The 19,785-nt window shown below is 41.1% G+C and overlaps 1 protein-coding gene across 1 annotated transcript; it reads left to right on the forward strand.

Annotated features, from left to right (window-relative positions):
- Positions 1-2,731: 2,731 nt before the first annotated feature.
- On the forward strand, positions 2,732-18,920 carry lrrc8aa (leucine rich repeat containing 8 VRAC subunit Aa). Its single transcript, XM_037116996.1, has 3 exons — positions 2,732-2,904; positions 8,345-10,469; positions 12,284-18,920. The coding sequence occupies exons 2-3, from the start codon at positions 8,355-8,357 to the stop codon at positions 12,557-12,559; spliced, it is 2,391 nt and encodes a 796-aa protein (XP_036972891.1). The 5' UTR covers positions 2,732-2,904; positions 8,345-8,354; the 3' UTR covers positions 12,560-18,920.
- Positions 18,921-19,785: the final 865 nt, after the last annotated feature.

Here is a 19,785-nt window from a genome sequence, read left to right on the forward strand (position 1 = left end):
GAGTAAAAGTGCAGTACAGTGGCCCTGACAGTTGAAGCAAAGCATCTCAACAACAGCTATGTAATGTTCTTATGTCTTGTAATATCTTATCTTATCTGCTTTGTGGAACTTTGTTTTGTTTTGCCTCAAAATTGCGAAATGGCCTGGTTTTGTTTAATGTCGTGTTTTCCAAAATCTTGTGTTTTTTTTCACCATACTTAAATGATCAAAAGTAAAATCCAATTAAAGTCTGTAATTTTTGCCCATTTGCCGATAAATTGAATTCATTTAAAATGGATCTACTTTGATGCAATCTGCAAAGAAACTAGTAACTAAAGTCATCAAATGAAATTTGATGGGTAAAATGTAGTGAAATAGACGGTTAAAGAAGCAGAAAATGGAAAAAAGTACAAATTCAATTTGGACTTAGTACAATACTTAAGTAAACATCCTCATGTGGGGAAGTCATTTCTTTGAACACAACCACCTGACGCTGACATACAGATTTTAACATCACCTCTCAGATTTGGATTTTCTTTCCAATCTTTCCAACAAATATTTCTGGGAATGCCAGTGCAGCACAGATCAGGGCCAAAATCCTGCTGCAGGCCTGTATTAATGTTATTATTGCACTGATTTGTGCAGACTGTTTTTATCACCTCATCGTTTGCCAATGAGTCAGAGGGAGACAGAGAAGTACAGAGAGGATCAGTTAAAACAAATTCTGCTGTTGTCCCACTTGGCGAATGCCTTGGCTGCTGCAGGAGTGTACAGCTGAGCTGAATGATAATCAGCACAAATGAGAAATTTATTGAGCTTTTTGAGATTGAAGGGTTTGTTGCTCCATCCTGCTTGGAGACGTGATGGGAGCTTGTTTAGGGGAACTGCAGTCAGTCTGAAACTGAGAGCTGGGAGGCTTCCCAGTGCTGACACACTGTCTCTGTGGTGAGGCTATGTGTGTGTGTTTTTTTGTTTTTTTTATGTATTCCTGCATTACTGAGTGATAAATAAAATGTAAGGATGTTGACATAAGGCTTATATTTGATAAACCAGAACAGAATAAACACCCTGTTCCATAGGAAACAAATAACAAATAGGAAAATGTTGAGCTGTCTACCCTGAAACACATGATCCCCAAATGCTGCTGGTTCACACTCCAAGCTCATCCATCTTATATTCTGCACAATTAAATTTTACAGGAAGCATTCATTCCTTATTCATAAGACCTAATTTAAGCAAACGTGTATTATTTAATAGGAACAGTCCTCTGAAAACACCTCAGAAGGGTAGATGATCCTGACCACATTTGCCTTTTGGTATGAGAATGAAAACTCTCTGAAATGTTGTGCTGGTGGGGATACTGCAGTTATCTCTATATTAGGCCTATTATTCATTTTGTTGTGTTTAATATCACTGTACCTTTTCTCCAAATGTGCTTTGCAAGCCCTGGTTCATTAATGGTTACACCCAGACACACACCTCTCCAAAGTCACATGAAGGCTTTGTTGACTTATTTCTTTATAGATAATAGAATCTCAAATCCATCTCAAAGTTCAGTTTGTACTGGGCTGGATCAAGGACTTATTACACCAACCCTGACAGTTATTTAGTAATTATTTATTAACGTTTCTTTAATTAAAAGTAACTCCTGATTAATTCCTCATTCGTTCCTTAGTAGCCACTCAAATTTCACGGTACCTTATTGTAGAGTGTGTCCTATACATCATAGTAACATAACAAGTTGAACTAAATGTGTATTATCCTTATAGAGAGTCGAAGTCACAAGCCTTCTGGTTTGCCCCATGGGACCTTATTTTGGAAAAACTTGATTCAAATGATTCTTTGATCCCGCTTGAATTGTTCCATGAACTACACATACAATGTTGCAGAATGGCTGCACAATGTTTAGCACTGTTGCTGCACAGCAAGAGGGTACTGGGTTGCATGGAGTTTGCATGTTCTCTGGGTGAGGTTTTTCTCCAGGTACTCTGGCTTCCCCCCACAATCCAAAGACATGCAGGAATGTTAGATTGCTCTAAATTGTCAGTAGGAGTGAATGTGAGTGTGAATGGTTGTTTTTCCCTGTATGTCAGTCCTGTGATGAACTGGCGACTTATCCAGAGCGCACCCCGACCCTCAACCAATGTTACCTGGAATCTTCTCGAGCACCGGTGACCCTGAGAGGGCTGAGCAGTAACAGACAATGGATGTTTGTCAATTGAAAATATAACTTCCCAAGTCAATAAAGTAGCTGTTTGATGTCAAGGTAGTACACACACATCACCAACGCCAACATGGCCACCAACTCGGCACATGAAAAGCACTGAAATGGATGAAAATCACAATAAAACTGGTCATATCAACAACAGCAGTAGTGTGACGGGGGAGTTTGTCAGTGTTGTTAGCTAGCTAATAAACAGGAGCAGCTGTGCAATGCTTAAGTTAAGGGTTTTGGTGAGGGCTCAACAAAGGGACATGCATAGTATTTCCATGGTCATTAATTTTATGACAAACTGAGCCTTATCTTGACTTGGAAAATAATATTTTAAAATGACAAACATCACAAGTGTAGTTAATGGCACAGCTCAAGCGGGATCAAGAAAATATGTGTCTCTCTACGTTCACTATCATACAAGGTTTTGAATAAAGGTCACGTCAGGGCTCGGGCTGTTATCATCACGATCAGTGTGTCACGCTCCCGCCGTGCTTTTATTTTGACACCGGCCATGTGTCGGCACTTCCGCCAGTCTTCGCCAGAGAGCCGAACCGCCCGCTCGGCTCGTGTCTCGGGGCAGTTTTCTCCTCCGTCACTGTGGAACGGTGCTCCGGCCCGGTGTCAGACCCGCCAGCAGCCGCTGAGAAACGTTTGAGAAATGTGTCACCCGTGTGAGGAGGTGGCGAGAGACACCAGCTTCATTAAAACAGGTGGGTCTTTTTTCTGAATTATCTCTCGAGCGTGGACGTTAACTAGCTTAGTTAGCCGTTTGTGTGTGTTTGCGTGTTTCGGTGTGAATTCACTGCCGCAGTTTGCTAACTGGGCATCGGTATGAGACATCGTTTCCCACCGTCGGCTCTCGGCAGCACCGCTGAGGAGACGACCACCGAAGAGAAGGTCGCTCTCTGGGTTTGGGTTACATGTTATTACACCGAATCACTGTCAGACTCTTAGATTATTTTAGAATATCTCCTAAAATATTTCCAGAGTATTTCAATAACGTTTCGTCCACAGTTGAAGGCCAGCAAGGTAACGCTGTTCTGGTAATGACACAAACACTGCCGATAGAGCACCGGTGTAGTAAACAATAGATTTGTAATAGGTTTATAAATTCAGATCCATGTTTTGAACTGTCTCTTCAAAAATAATAAATAACTGTTTTTCCATTATGACATGCAGTGGGTTTTTTTTTTAGCTGTATTGTTGAACTGATGTTGCCTCACGGTGATTTCATTGTGACAGGAATATTGCAGCAACACTTACAATATTGTGTCACTGTGAAAGAGCTTAAATGGCTGGTGTGCTATCTGCATTATGCCCGTGTTCGGATCTGTTGTTGTGGACCTACAGCTAGTCATAACATTCATAAAAATCATCATCCTGTGCGTTTACAAAATGGTTTTCATGCCCCTTGTGTGTGCGTGTGTGTGGATTGTGAGCATGTGTGAAGATGACATCACCATCAGTGCCATCATGAAAAGGAAAGTGGCTTCATGTGAGATAAAACCAGTTATACCTGGTCAAGACTTAAAACACTGCCCTGTCTGCTTCATGACTTGATCTTGCAAGTCCTGAGTTGCAAGGGTTGAGCAGATGGGTCGAGAACAGAAGCTGTGATCATTCGTTGTTTCTCGGTGGCCAGACAAGAAGAGTTTTGTTTTTGGAGGAACAGAGTACATCTCGTGTTTTGGGAGAATGTGGGCATCTGATTGTGAACCCTTTTCCACCTGATGTACACCTATCAAGGTTTACCCAGACTGACGGGCTTTAGCAGAACCCGGCAACAGGGAGGTGGCTGAAAAACAGAATTATATAGTTTCACCTCTCAAGTACATTTTAGTTGTGGAAAGGTTGTTTATGCAGAGGAAAAAACAAAACCTTATAGCCAAGAGTTTGAAGTATTGGTTGAATAAGAGGCTTTCATGTTAGGGATTCATGGGAATTGGTACAGAGGCGATAAAAGGTATCATCTGGACATAATTGGTCCACAGTCTTTGTTGAAATAATCATAAAATTCAGTTCAAAGCGTCCCACAGACTCTTTTTTTTTTTGGCAATGCAGCAATCACTGGTCTTTAAATAAGTTTCATGCAGTGGGATGTTGGAACAGTAATTAGTTGTGGCGGATATCCTGAATTAATGCATAAAAGTTGCCCATTATCAAAAGTGGACATTTGCTTAATTTATGTAAATTATTTTTCCATATTAATGTTACTGAAAAGATTCATGTCTATCATGATAATTATATTAGTAATTATTATAATGATGCAACAATGTTCAGTCCCACAGAAATATGTACTTTTTTTCAAGGAGACAGTGCATTTTATTCAGTCAACTGTTGCATTAACTTCTGGGAAAACATCAGATCATATTTCTGAAAATGAGGAAGAGGGGAGGCGAACGTGACTAAATGTAATGTGATTAAAACTAATACATTACCTTGTCTGTGAAGATGTCAGATTAATTTTCATCAGCAAAAGTGGGCGTTTAACAATGAAGACGATAATTCCCATGATCCCATGCTACTTCACAATGTCACCAAATTACGTCTTTCAAGTTTTCCTGAGACACCTCTTGTGGCAGAAGTTATGTAATGTGCATTTAAGGAAAATATAAGATAGGTGCATTCATTTTTCTAAGGTTTTTGAATTTGTGTGCTAGGTCTGCAACTAATGATTATTTTAACTGTCAGAAAATACTAAAAATGGCAATTACAATTTATTAAACCCAGTATGACTTTTACAGATGACTTTCTTTGTCAGGCTTACAGTCAAAATCCCAACAGAAGTCAATGCACAATGATCTAAAACAGAACAGTATGTTTTGTGTTTATTGTAATATATAACAACCCCTATTGATGACACTTATGGGGTGTGGTGTCAGGATAGAGAAGAAGTCTATAAATATGTGAGGCTCTCTGTGGCTTGGACATTGAGGGTCCTGTAGGTAAATTCTTAGTCTAAGATGAAAATTCCTGTAGTTGTTGGTGGGAAATATTTAGAGATATACCAAACACAAAGGCATTTATCAATCTAATGGGGTGTAATAAAAGTATTGGCAACGTTAATGCTGGTATTCATCTGTGTTCAATTCCATCTATTTTCTAAATCATCCTCTTCAACAAGCAGCCTTGACCCTGCCTCCACATGGATTGGTATTAACAGTATAAACTGCAAAGAGTCATAATAGGATTTTCTCTCTCTGTTTGACTGTTGCTTCGGTCAAGAGACACTTGTGTCCTTGAGGGAAATTATAGCTGACTCTGTAATATATTGGCTCTCACAGTGGCCAGGTTCACCTGCAGCTCTCTCAGCCTGCGTGTCAGAGCCTCATCCACAGAGACTGCCTACACAAAAGCAGCTCTGTTCAAGTAATGTGCCTGGATAAGGCTACAAACAGGAAGCCAAGAGCAGAGTCACCATGTAATCTAGTCTGGAGTTTTTCTTTTTTAATCAAGTTATAATTAGGATTAGGATATCATCTTCAGATGGTCCTGTTTACGGTGGAATGGTGAAAGGGATCAGTAAGTTCTTGGTTTAAATTCTTGAGAGATGTTCCTGGAAACACGGGCAGTGTGACAAGATAAGCTGCTCGCAGACATTGTTTTTTTTCCTGTGCCAGGATAAAGTGAAACAAATCTTGATTGTTCTTTTAACTAAAGATACCCTTGACTGTGATTATGTAACTGGATCTGGAAATAATGGAAGCCCATTTCTGCCTGTTCAGGGAAAAAAGTCAACATTGTGAGAGAAAAAGTAAAAACTATGAAATAGATTTAATAGATTTATCTCATAATCATGACATTTGTATCACACCATTTTGACTTTTTTATCTCATAATTATGTCATTCGTACATATATTCATTGAAAATATTTCAGTTTTTTAGTTTTAAGTGGGAAAACTCTGAAATGGGCCTCATAGAAATGGGATTCCATTGGAGTGAGTTTCTTATTTGAAGACATGCTGCATGAATCTTCCTTGTTACAGTTTACTTGATCTTATCAGTGCAGTCTTGCGACGGGCCTTTTATCTGTAGTTTTGAATTTAGAGACGACGCCTACTGCTTCAAGTTTCTCTGCCAGTAAGAAAGTGCAAAGATATTTGTTTATGTGTTGTTTAACCTTTCTGCCTAAACCTGTTATTGTACTGTATATCCGGTTTGGATGTGTAATTAATCAGCAGAATGAATATTGTATTGTTGTTTGTGATACCAAGAGAATGATCACATTTAGAGGTGTTGGAGCTGCCAGCTGTTGGGGTCACTGTGTGCTGTGATTTCTGAGTTGAAGTAACAGAGGAGGCCCACAGCGACTGTACTGCCATTCTGGTTTGAACTGGATAAAACAAGGCTTTTTTTTTGTGACCACTTGACCAGCTATCCTCTTTCATCCTTTTCCTGTAAGTCAGGGGTAAGTTGAGCAGACAGGGAGGTTTTTTTTCTGCACATAATAGCTTAGTCTTCAGTTAACATTAAGTTTTGAAACAGTGTGAGTAAGATTAGAAAAACTGCTTCGACTGCTTCAAGGAATTGCATTACTCACACATTAACTTAAGGAAGAAGTCTATTTATGGATTGACATTTGCACTCAAGCTTAAATGGATGCTTGGGAGAATGTTTTGGTTTTGGGGTTTATTATTCCCCTGACTGCCTGATCTCACATGTTGTTGTTAGCATTTTGCCTGAGGAGTGTTCAAGTCAAAGTTGTTGTTGTTTTTGACTTGACCTCAATATCCCTACACATTCTGATCAAAGATAAGAAAGAGCCTTTCGTTTTTCTGGGTTTTCCTCAGATATTTATTTGTGATTTGACACCCAGCATCTGATGATCGAACTTCATGCAGAGAAATCGCAGCACATCAGAAGGAGGAACAATGACTTGTGTGAACATGTCATGCTGTGTCAGTGCCTGTGGTCCTTTTGCTTCTGGCTTGCTCTGCAATCTCTGAACTGCAGTGTTCAGTTGGATCATGCTGGACGCCCAGGATATCCCTGATGCACAGCAAATATACAGCAAATGTAATGACTAGGACTCTTTGTGTGCTACCAGTCTGGTAACCTCCACACTTGACCTTAGACATGCTGACTGGGCTCAGTTATCATGACTAAATGTCAGTTCCTAATTGTATTTAAGATTTATTGACTTGCTAGAACCAGAGCTTAGAAAGATCTGTGTATGAAAGTGTGCGTTTTAAAAAAATGGCATACAGAATGTTTGGCAAACTGCTATACAGTATATTGGCATTCAGCAAGCAGTTTTCACAGTGTAAGAAAACCAAGAACCTTAACCCCAACCTTAAACCTTCCCGCAAACAGCACTAACATTAAGGAATGGGAATCTAGAAGCAGCTCAAAATCCTTCTCAAATGCCTCAAAGCTGATCGATTGCTTTTACTGAGGCTGCCAAGATTTTCTTGCAGTTGAGAATCGCAAAACAATGAAGTCAAACTTTTATGTGCAAGTACTAGATGATAACAGTGCTAGTTGTGATGTTTGTGAAAAGATTATTTTCAAGTAAGGGTGGAAACACCATAATTATGCTGTAACATCTCTCCATGCAATATGGGCTCAGCATCACAGGAATGTGATGTACTGACACTGTTGCATGAATTGCATTGCTTCCCAACTGTAAAATATTGTAATGACATTAGCATTAAATCTAAGTAAAGTGAATGCTGTACCTATAGGATGAGAGTTGAGAACCAGTCCCAGTTGTGAATGGGTTCCAAATTAAACAGTGGTAAAACACTTAAGCTTTTGCACAGCTGAGTCACATACATGCCTCCTTTCTTCTGTTTTTTATTCCTCTATATAGACTCTGAGTTAATGAAACAGTTGTGTACAGCTGTAAACCTGTGTGGGCCTACTTACTTTCCACACAGAAAATGGAACTAGTCAAACTAACCAGCAGAATTATTTGTGGAACCAGAATAGGAGAATTATCGAAATAGCTAGTGATTTATTTGCTGTTGTTCAACTGATTGTTTCAGCTTTAGTTCAGAGGCAACCATACAGCAGATTTTCCTATCATTTTGTTGAATAACATATCTGAGATTTACCCCAAAACATTAACATTTCCAAAATCCAGTCCAGCATGTTTTGAATTCAGCATGTCACCAACTAATCCACTGTTTTCTGTCTTTTTTTTTTTAGATAAACCATCATGATTCCCATCACAGAGCTCCGGTACTTTGCTGACACCCAGCCAGCGTACCGTATCCTGAAACCATGGTGGGACGTTTTCACCGACTACATCTCAGTCGTCATGCTGATGATTGCGGTGTTCGGTGGTACACTGCAGGTCACGCAGGACAAGATGATCTGCCTGCCTTGCAAGTGGGTGGTCGACGGGTCTTGCGAGACCATGCCCCTCCCAAATGTGAGCACCGCCTTTGCGCCGGAACCAAAAGGCATTCAGTATGACCTCGACCGCCATCAGTATAACTATGTCGATGCAGTCTGCTACGAGAACGAACTACACTGGTTTGCCAAATATTTCCCCTATCTGGTGCTACTCCACACTCTTATCTTTCTGGCCTGCAGCAACTTCTGGTTCAAGTTCCCCCGCACAAGCTCTAAGCTGGAGCACTTTGTTTCCATCCTACTCAAGTGTTTTGATTCCCCTTGGACAACAAGAGCTTTGTCTGAGACCGTTGTGGAGGAGAGTGATCCCAAGCCTCTGGGAAAAATGAACGGCTCAATGGACAAGAAGGCCTCGTGCGTGAGTGAGGATGTGGAGGCTAGCGTGCCCATGCTCCAACGAACAAAGTCCAGGATTGAACAAGGAATTGTTGATCGGTCTGAAACTGGGGTCTTAGATAAAAAGGAAGGGGAGCAGGCCAAGGCTCTTTTTGAGAAGGTGAAGAAGTTCAGGATCCACGTAGAGGAGGGTGATATAGTGTACCGTCTTTACATACGTCAGACCATCATCAAAGTTATCAAGTTTATCCTTATTATTAGCTACACAGCCTACTACGTACGTTACATCAGGTTCAGTGTAGTGTGCTCAGTGAATATCCAGAAACTTACAGGGTACAGCACGTTCTATTGCGCTCACCCATTAGCAACTCTTTTCAAGATTTTGGCCTGTTTCTACATCAGCTTGGTAGTAGTTTATGGTATTATCTGCATGTACACTCTTTGTTGGATGGTCAGCCGCTCCCTCAAGCGTTACTCCTTTGAATCAATCCGTGAGGAAAGTAGCTACAGCGACATCCCTGACTTGAAGAATGACTTTGCCTTCATGCTACACATGATAGATCAGTATGACCCGCTCTACTCCAAGCGCTTCGCTGTGTTTCTGTCAGAGGTGAGCGAGAACAAGCTGAGGCAGCTGAACCTGAACAATGAGTGGACGCTGGAGAAGCTGAGGCAGCGCATCACCAAGAACTCTCAAGAGAAGCTGGAGCTGCATCTGTTCATGCTCAGTGGGATCCCAGACACAGTTTTTGATCTGGTTGAGCTGGAAGTGCTCAAGCTGGAGCTCATCCCCGACGTAACTATCCCACCAATCATCGCCCAGCTTTCCAACCTGAGGGAGATGTGGCTCTATCACACACCAGCTAAAATTGAGGCTCCGGCCCTTGCTTTCCTGAGAGAGAACCTGAAGTCTCTTCACATTAAGTTCACAGACATCAAGGAGATCCCATTGTGGATCTACAGCCTGAAGAACCTTAATGAGCTGCACTTAACTGGGAACCTGAGTGCTGAGAACAATCGCTTCATTGTCATTGATGGGCTTCGGGAGCTCAAAAGTCTCAAAGTGCTTCGACTGAAAAGTAACCTGACCAAGCTGCCGCAGGTGGTGACTGATGTGGGTGTGCACCTCCAGAAGCTCTCCATCAATAACGAGGGCACCAAGCTGATGGTGCTCAACAGCCTGAAGAAAATGGTCAACCTGACGGAGCTCGAGCTTGTCCGCTGCGATCTTGAACGCATTCCACACTCCATCTTTAGTTTGCACAACCTGCAGGAGATCGACCTGAAGGACAACAATCTGAAAACGATCGAGGAGATCATCAGCTTCCAGCACCTGCACCGGCTTGTGTGCCTGAAGCTGTGGTACAACCAGATCGCCTACATACCCATACAGATCGGAACACTCACCAACATGGAGAGGCTGTACCTGAACAGGAACAAGATCGAGAAGATCCCCAGTCAACTTTTCTTCTGCCGCAAGCTCCGCTTCTTAGACCTGAGTCACAACAATCTCACTAGCATCCATGCTGACGTTGGCTTCCTCCAGAACCTGCAGTACTTTGCTGTGACAGCAAACAGGGTGAGAGGAAAAACATTCCTTTGCATTTGTCCAGTGCATGTTTTTATTTTAGTGAAAGCTTGTCTCGTTTCCTATGTCTTTAGAAAGGTAATCTTCCTCTATGCCCGTATCTGTCTTTATCTAGTATGAATTAGATTAGCTCAAAGGCCAGATAAAGTGTTCACAAAGGTCAACGTGGATAAATGCTGAGATGTTCATAGGCAGGTTATGGCTTTAAAGATATCCACATGACTGAGGCTTTGGCAGATATGCTGTTGTGTACAGTCAACAAACACTTCCAAAAACCTCTGGTTTTAGGTTCCAAATACAACTTTGAAGTTCCAACACACTCAAAACGTTTATGTCTCCTTGGACTGTTTATCTGCTTTACTGTGACTAAAAAAAGGATGCGTCATATAGTAGCACACAGAAGTCTCTTGATGCTTACTGATAGAAGGAGGCAAAGGTTTTAACTGCAAAGTAGAGCTGTACAATATACCACAATGTGAGCATGGCAAGACATGCAATGTCAAGTAAGGCAATTGAACTCAAACACGTCATGCTAGAACTTTCCCGCTGCTTGATACTAAAAGAAACTTTGCATGATTGATCTACCAGAGGTTTCTGGATACATGGGAGTTTTTTGCTTTTCAGTGAACCACCAATCACAATCATTCTTGATAATTTATAAAACAAGCTGGTGGAAGTCCATGTTTTTCTTTATATGACAGCATGCATATACAAAATATTGCAATGTCAGTTTTATCCTACAATGTGCAGCTTTCTTTTCTTTACTTCGGGCCAGTAAGTAGAGACAATGATGGATTTGAAGCTTTTTCAAAGCTCGCATTTATGTTTATAATTACACGATCTCTCTGTATAGACTAATCCAGCCTCTCCTGTTCAGAGGAGAAAAACAGTGATAAAAATATTTTCCATCTCCTGTAAACTCTCACAAGAGGCCTTTATAGTCAGGATATTGTTTATTTCAGCTGCAAAGATAATTGCCTTAAATACTTTGAGGGCCGTGCCAAATCCTGCTATACAGTCACGGCTGGGTTAGTCCATTTGGCTTTGGGTCAGTCTCAGCAAAATGCTCTTCATTTATTAGATTCACTGAAAAAAACACATAGACAAACAGCATTCTCCTGAAAACACAGTTGTTCACACAGGAGCGTACAGGATCATGTGTTTTCAGTAAAGGCTTCTATTAATGCTGTTTTACTGCGTTTGCTTGCTAACTGAAATAGGTTCCAGCAGGTTTGTGTGCAGCCAAAAATAGCTCCATTAAACGGGACCGTTCTGGTGTCTCTTGTGTTTTTAAGGCCTCTCATGTTTAAATCCTCTTAACACGTTTGCACATTATCAATTCAAATGAGTTGTGTAATTGTGTCCCTGTAGGTTTATATAATTTCTTCGGACATTGTTCATTAGAGATTGAGATTTTGTAGGACACGAAGGCTACAAGATGTCATGACCGGATTTTAGTTTTAAATGATTTGTTGATGCGTATTATGGCCAGACTTCATACTTGAAGGCTAGCAGTACATTTTCAGAGTTTTTGACCTTTTTAGGTTGGTTTCCTATGATGAGGAGTTTTATGATGATTTTTGTTAACTTGGTAACATCTGCGTAAACAGGAACTAGACCCAAACCATTCTGAAGTCACTACAGTGGAAACAGCTGCCTCATCTCTTAATAACCTTTGCTCACATCTATAGGACAGCGTGTCGTTCTCAAAGGGCACATGGATTAAAAATTGAACAACTCAGCCCATGTTAGTACTGTTAACTTCACACCCCTCATTATTCTGCCTCTTATCCTCTCCACTTCAGATCGAGACTTTGCCCCCGGAGCTGTTCAAGTGCAAGAAACTGCGTACTCTGAATCTGGGAAACAACTGCCTGCAGACGCTGCCGTCACGCTTCGGAGAGCTCACAGGGTTGACGCAGCTGGAGCTGAGAGGGAACCGTCTCGAGTGTCTCCCAGTGGAGCTCAGCGAGTGTCGGCTGCTGAAGAGGAGCGGTCTGGTGGTGGAGGAGGACCTGTTCAACACGCTGCCATCAGAGGTCAAAGAGCAGCTTTGGAGGGCCGATAAGGAGCAAGCTTGAGCCAAATCTCAGTGGAGAGCTGCCGAGGAGACGTGTTTGATAGGAGAAACAAATGAGCAGTGAAAATGTATGTCTTATTCTTTGGTTCGTGCTTGGCGCCTCCATGCAGAACTTGTTAAAGCATGGATGTGGTGCAAATTTCAAGGATGTCTTTTTGGAGAGTTTCATGGTCGCCAAGGATCTCATAATCTCATAAACGAGCTTGGTGATGAAAGGTGTGGAAGCAATGTAGCTTTTCTGTAATATCACCCTGAATATAAAAGTTGTGAGGATGCAAGGAGGTGAGGTCCAATATGCATGCCTCAGCAGGACCTTGCTAAAGCAAACCTGTCTGGTAGAGAAAACCAAACACACAGGAAAAACTTTGCACGATTCAGCCTTGCCATTGAGCTAAATGTGCTCACAATCATGTGATACATGCACAAATTGAACATGCTCAAAGCAGTGCTTGCCTGACGTTCGTCTGGCCTTGAGACTTAAAGTTATTTAATTACTTTTGAAATTTGTATCGTTTATTCGCAGTTGTGGTGCAGTGTGGCTCAGAATACTGGCACTTGTTAGTAGATAAATAATAGCGCGACTGACGATTCATTGAGGCATGAAGGTTTGGCCTTGTTTTCTCCAGGCACTCGGTATGCTGCTCGAAGACATCTTTTTATGTGAACAAAAAGATTCTGTGATCAGCAGATCAACCCACAGCTGTCCCCACAGCTTAGGCCTTAACTCAGAGGACTGAGGAACTGACATCAAAGACAAGATGACAAATATTCACAAGAAAAAAATGGGAAACAAACTCGACAGAATAACACCCTGCATTTTTTCTTGGCTGTATGGGAGCTGTGATGGAGAAGTGCACCATTCTTCTTGGACTCTTTGTTTTCCCTCGCTAAACATCATGTCTTATTTAGACGTGTGAAACAGGCTTTATCTTAATTTTGCATGGCTAAACATCGCACACATTTACAGGTAGGGCTGACCCAAATGCTTCAAAGTTTCTTTGGTGGTGATTGACCTCAAATTAGTATATGGAGAAGGAGATGCAGCATCTGCTAATAGTAAAAGAGGTTAAAGCCTGATAAAGAGAGTGAGAAATCAAGCTTCTCTAGGTGGTGTCTTAGGTAGTCTGAAAACCTTTGCACATAAACACTAGTGAGAGAGCGTTTCCGCTCCAAATGCACAAATACAAGCTCAACTTTTCAGACTTTGGAAGCTGGAACAGTGACTGACATTTCCTCACCTTCCTGTCCTTGTCTCTAACTAGATAAAAATTACAATAGCAAAAGGTATAGGTAAATTATGATTTATCAAGTTTGATAGCGTGTGTTGCCCCTCTATGTTGACGCTTCGACTAGAATTCTCACTGAAGCTAAGAAGCCCCAAAAATGGTATTTAGGTCAGCCCTTATTACAGCTGTGTCTTACAAAGGTGTGTGAGATTGATTGTGAGTGACTTGTTAAAACATACACAATCTGATATCGTGGTGTTAGCGTTGTTCCTGGAATGTTGTTATTAATGTTGCTTCACGACCATCATTGCACCCGACCAATCATGTTTTTGTGCTGCCGTAGCTTTGCAATTTGGGAGGAAAAAGACTGGAAAAAATTGTTAATGGGATAAATTATCCTTTCAATCGTGTTTTATGTTGTAAAATGGTATGTTTGAACCTGTTTTCTTGAACCTAACAAAGCATCTTTGTTACCAGAACTGAACTAACTAACATTAAACCAAACAGAAGTGGAAAATAGTAGATTTATAGAAACAAGTGAACAGTATAGTAATATGTTCTGTCAGGACACAATCCAGTCTGATGGGTTGGAGTCCTGTTCTCAGCAATGAAGCCATAACTGTTGAGGGCTCATAATTGTGGAACAGAATTGATAATGATGATCAAGAAACAGCACCAACATGCCGATATCAGATAGATCTTTAAAACAAAGCCAATCATTTACTTGGACTTCAGGATACTTCATTTGGAACTTTCAGACACTACAATACAGTGATACCATGTTCAGACAGGCTGTATTGTGATTGGTTCAGCATTGACATATCCTACACAGCTACTGATTTGTTGTTTGTTTAATGATTTGTGTTAAGTTTTTTATGGAACATATCCCCAGAGTCAAAAATCTTAAGTGACCTTTGTTGGCTAAAATGTGTTGCTTCACTGACTAGTTTAACTGCACAAGGTGTCCAGTTGTGTTGGCTGTACCTGATTTAAAGCTACAGGGTAGCAAACATTAATAAATCTCCCAGTCACAGTTGATTTAAGTTAAAACATATGCGAGCTTGCACAGCACTAATCATACAAGATGATTGTAGATCACCAGTAAAACAAACAAGAGTCAAGGTACTTTTTTGAAATCATGAGACTTTAGATAATTATTACCTCTGTGGCACCTCCAAGTGGATGAACTTACTGCCACTCCTCAAAGGTTATGTGTTAATGTCAGTGACTCAAGTGCTCGGCTGTTTGCATGCGAGCTCTTCTATTCATCATGCTCAGTTTACTCCAGGGAAAACCGAAAACTGGACATTTATCGGCGCTTTGTTTATCCGAATGAGGACAAACAGGAAATTACAGAGTGAAGGAAACAGGCTTTGACCGACCTACACGAGGGAAACTTTTATTCGTAGAGAGTGTATGCAGAATATGTGATTTCCACATCCACGGTCCAAATTAGTGCAACATGTCTGCTTGAAACACTTTTGTTGTTAAGACTTTGGATTTAATAGCATCATTTGGAGTAACCCTGCTATGTTTACCCCAGCCAGGCATCTCGCTGCTAATATGGCCTTATCTTTTACAAGCTGTATGCCCGGTTAATGATCACAAACATACCGTTCGTGAGTTGTGTTTTTCATTCATGTGTTGTAAAATGTATGGTTTTAATGTCTTTTCTTTCATACATATCAGTCATATGGTATGTGGTCTTATTGTTACCAGATGTTTCTTTTTGATTTTTAGCCTTTTGAAGGAGATTGAAGGGAAGTCTGACTGTAATAATGGTACAATTGCACCTTTGTTCACGGTGAATTTTGTTTCACTGAGGCCTTGGCTATATCCAAATGCCCTTTTAGAGGTCATTATAGAATGCTCCTAGAAGAAGAGCCTCAGTATTGAATGCGTTGACTAGTAAACAGTTTTAAAGTTGAAAGCAAAGGTGGAAGAAAGACAGAGCAGATGACTCCAGAGAAATGCAGTCACTTACAGCAAATCTCCGCTTTTCCAGCATGTGTGACACTTTTACTTAAATTTTCTTTTGAGTGGCTGATGTATTCGCTTTGGTTTAAATTTTGTGGTGCCAAGGAAGAGAAAAAAAAACATGTTTATACTACATTTTGCAGATACTGACCTGTTGGATGCCAAACAATGAATGCCAATAGGCAGGTAGAATAAGTAACAGCACATTATACATCATATAGTGCAGGAGCTGGCCACAGATAAAGGGACAAGTCGTGGGACGGCTCATACGTCACTCCAAAGTAAATCTGATATGGTTACACAGCTCATGGTGCAGTGCAGTTGACAGTGCTGCTGACACCTGAAATCTCCCTCCTGCAGTGCAGCACACAGTCAAATTAAGACTTTCAAACTAAGCCTGTCAGTGAGTCTATCAAATGTGTTTTGGCCTTAACCTGGTGATTATGTTATTAGATGTTGGACTAATCCAGTGCTTCTCAAACTTTTTTTTTTTTCTGGCAGGCCCTCATCCACATTCTTTATCAGTCATCAACAATAATGGGGAAATAAAAAAGGATCCATGTTGATTTTTTCCAGTGAATTAAAGATCCGCAGGGAGGCATCAGCAAACACTTCTTATTTGTTTTTCCTACATAAATCACATTCATTAAACTAATACTCTTTTCACAGTAGACAAAAAACTTGCTAACGCCCACCATCGTCTGGCTGTTGTCTTCAGTGGGAAAAGGTCCAGCTGACATTCATTCCCACGTCAGATGAATCATCAGTAGTCTGGTGCTGATCCATCTTGAAATATCGATACTTCCCATCCTGTTCTAGGATTTATTTTTAGATTAAAAGACCAATATGTAAACTAAGTCAATTTAGGTTAATGTGTGTTTCATCATCAACACCACCACAGAAAGAAACTCCACTGTCGCCACCATCTAGTTTAAATAATAGAGGGTTGATAGAAACTACTTCTCCTTCCGCCTGTTGAAGTCTTGTCCAAAGGTGCCACTGACGGGGGTTAGATACTGATGATGGCTCGTGTGGAGCTTTTTCGGTTTTGAGAGGGGCAGTAATGTTGTATTTAATGTGTGTGTGAGGATTTTGAGGTACTGTGGCAACGCCACAAACCTTGTTCAGCATCTGAGATTAATCACAAGACGGTATGTGATAAGGTGTAGCATTGTCAGTCTGAAGACGAGATTCATGTCTGTTTAGGCTTCAGGTTGTGTGTTGCTGGAGTTCCCCCGCTACCATCTTGGTTTTTGGTTTCAGAAGAAATCTGTTATACTGCACATCACTCTGCAGTAGTCACAGGTATTTTGTCAGTTTAGGCACACCTGGCTGGATGTGACAATTGTCAGTGTGATGCGCATTAGGTTTTTTATACTGACTACATAGTTTTTGATCTGTCCTGTTCAAGCAGCGCTCGAACATCTGTGCTGAGCGCTAAAGAGAGACTGAAATAAAAGATATGGAAACATAACCACCATGCTGCTTTATGATCCCTGTTGTGTTTTGTGATGCCAAAGGTGACACACCAGAGAGGGAAAAAAAATCCAAAACTCATCCACTGATAAAGGGAAAGGAGTTAATTGCCTATTCTAAGTGGGTTTACTAGCACTTATAAACAAAACACCTATGATAATTTTGGTGTAAATATGGTCTGGTCTCAGTTTGAGAACCACTGGATTACAGGCAGCTAAAAACATTTAGATTTTTATTTTTCTAACCCTAAACTCATTGATGGTATCGTCTGTGTTACTCCTGACATTGAGGAGTGCCATGTAAACCTTTCTCAGAGCTTTACTGGAAAATCACTCACACCCTGGATTGGTTTAAACTGCTCCATACCGACTGATGTACTCATACAACTGGCCTTTCTCACTTTCAGCTGTATCATGGTCCGGTCTACGTCAGCACGATGACAACATGTGTAGTCATCCAAATGTCTTCTCAGTGTCACTTTCCTGAGAACATTCGGATTTACATCCACAAATATGTTTGGACAGGAACGGCCTCAGTTCCTGACCTCCAGAGCCGGTGACAGTCACTTCCCTTTGAGTCACGAGATGAGCGCATTTAACCTGCAGCCTCGCTCCCTTCTCCTGCATGTCAGCGTCGGTGAAGGTCTGAGATGAGGTCAGTCAGCTGTTTGCGGAACACGGAAAAGAGAAGAAGTTTCGGTGACTCATTAAAATTCCCCATGGTTACGTAAAAAATCTTGTGGCAGCACTTCAATTAGTATCATGTCAGGAGATATAACCTCAATCAGTGCATTTTAAAGCTTTGTGCAGTTTCATCCAAATCACTTTACTTTGACCTGTTAACACGCAAAATATCAAAACATGGTTTTCTGTTTTTTTGTTGTTTTTTATGTCATGCATGCCTTATTTAGCCTGGTTGTTGTGTGAGGAAACATGATTGATTGATTGATTGATTTGCTGCAGCTCCTGTCCCAAGAAAACAAGACAGGATTTCACAACTGAACAAAAACAACTCTTAAGAAACTTAACACACTGTAAATGGAGGTGTGCTCACTCACCCTCCACCTCGGGCATTGTGTGTAACAGTACACATCACTGTGCTGTTAGCATCTGTAATATTTCTGTATATTTCCGAGTGGTCATGAAACAACATTTCACTTGAACCCACAAATTTGTGTTATTCAAGAAAAAAAAAACTGCCATGGTTGCATCTACATCTAATCTCTACCTATGTATAAAAGTTTGTTTAAATACATGATTGTATTTACTGTGTAAGATTAGTCCATCTCTGTATTCTGATGCCTGTAGATCAGTTTGTTGGTTTTCTTTTTTTCGGGGGGGGTCTCGCACCACACCACACCACACCACATCCTGCAGCATGAGTTTATCGATTCTGAACTTATGTGTATTACAGCCATACGGAAAGCGGCCCACTTTGACCCCCTGACAACAATTGTTGTTGACTGAACTGTAAGCCGGATGGGCAGACTCGTTTTAATCAGCACCGTCTGTATCACACTCGACAAGGCCTTTATTAATGAAATGTTGCCAAGTGGACTGAACACTGGCTTTTTAAGCGGGACGTCTGTAAACTATGGACAGCTGAACGTTTGATTTCTAATGTTCAGACCCTACTTTTGTACCATTCTGACACATGATAATAAAATAAACACTTAACACTGAATCCAGTTGGAACGTGTGTTCATTCCTCACCTGTCCTTGACTCTTCTCTTTGCCGACATTTCACTGGTGGTCCCAGTAAGTCATTGTAATGAACCATTTGAAGCAACACTGTCCGGTAGCTTCTGTGGCCCTAGCTGTGCGATGTTCCACATCATTGGCTCAAGTCGACCGTTGTTGGCGAGTTTATGGCAGATTGAGCTTGTTGAATCAGCAGTAGAGCCCATCGTGATAGAAATCCCTCTGATTCTTTGTTCAGCTAAGTGAATCAGGACACAAGAAGATAAACAGGAAAAAGAAAAGGATATTGTCTTGAGCCTGTTGCTGTATTATCCATGATTTCACCCATTTAGTGTGGTTTCTATTTATATCCGGCCTCAGCCTCTTCTCCAGTGCCATTTCCCCCATGTTTTCAATTAGAACTGCATGTCCTCTGTCGTGTTTGCGCTTTATTCAATAGGTGGATTTTGGTCGAAACCCAGGCGAGGAAGTTCAACAGTCAACCTTCGCTGCAGCTAAATGTTTGGTGTGTCTGGGCCCTTTGACAGCTTTTAAGTTACGTATTGTTTTTTTTAGTATTTCAAGTTCTCTTGGGTATTTTAATCTATAACAGGACATTGTATATTCTAAGTGCAACATTGTGGGCAACTGGACTCATTTCAGTTTCTTGGAGACGTTTCACTTCGTCCAAAATGATCACCTGCCTACAGCTTAACAACTATTCACACTTGGACTCACCCAGTCCTAACAACCCACGTGAAGGCCGGGTGGGTCAATGACTCACAAGTGGCCCTAAGAACTCTGTAAGGACACTCCCACACAGGGTCTGAAGCCTGCACCTCCCCTCCAGTCAGTTAGGAATTAAAAGA

This window comes from Acanthopagrus latus, chromosome 12, assembly GCF_904848185.1.
Source record: "Acanthopagrus latus isolate v.2019 chromosome 12, fAcaLat1.1, whole genome shotgun sequence".
Classification (NCBI taxonomy): Eukaryota; Metazoa; Chordata; class Actinopteri; order Spariformes; family Sparidae; genus Acanthopagrus; species Acanthopagrus latus.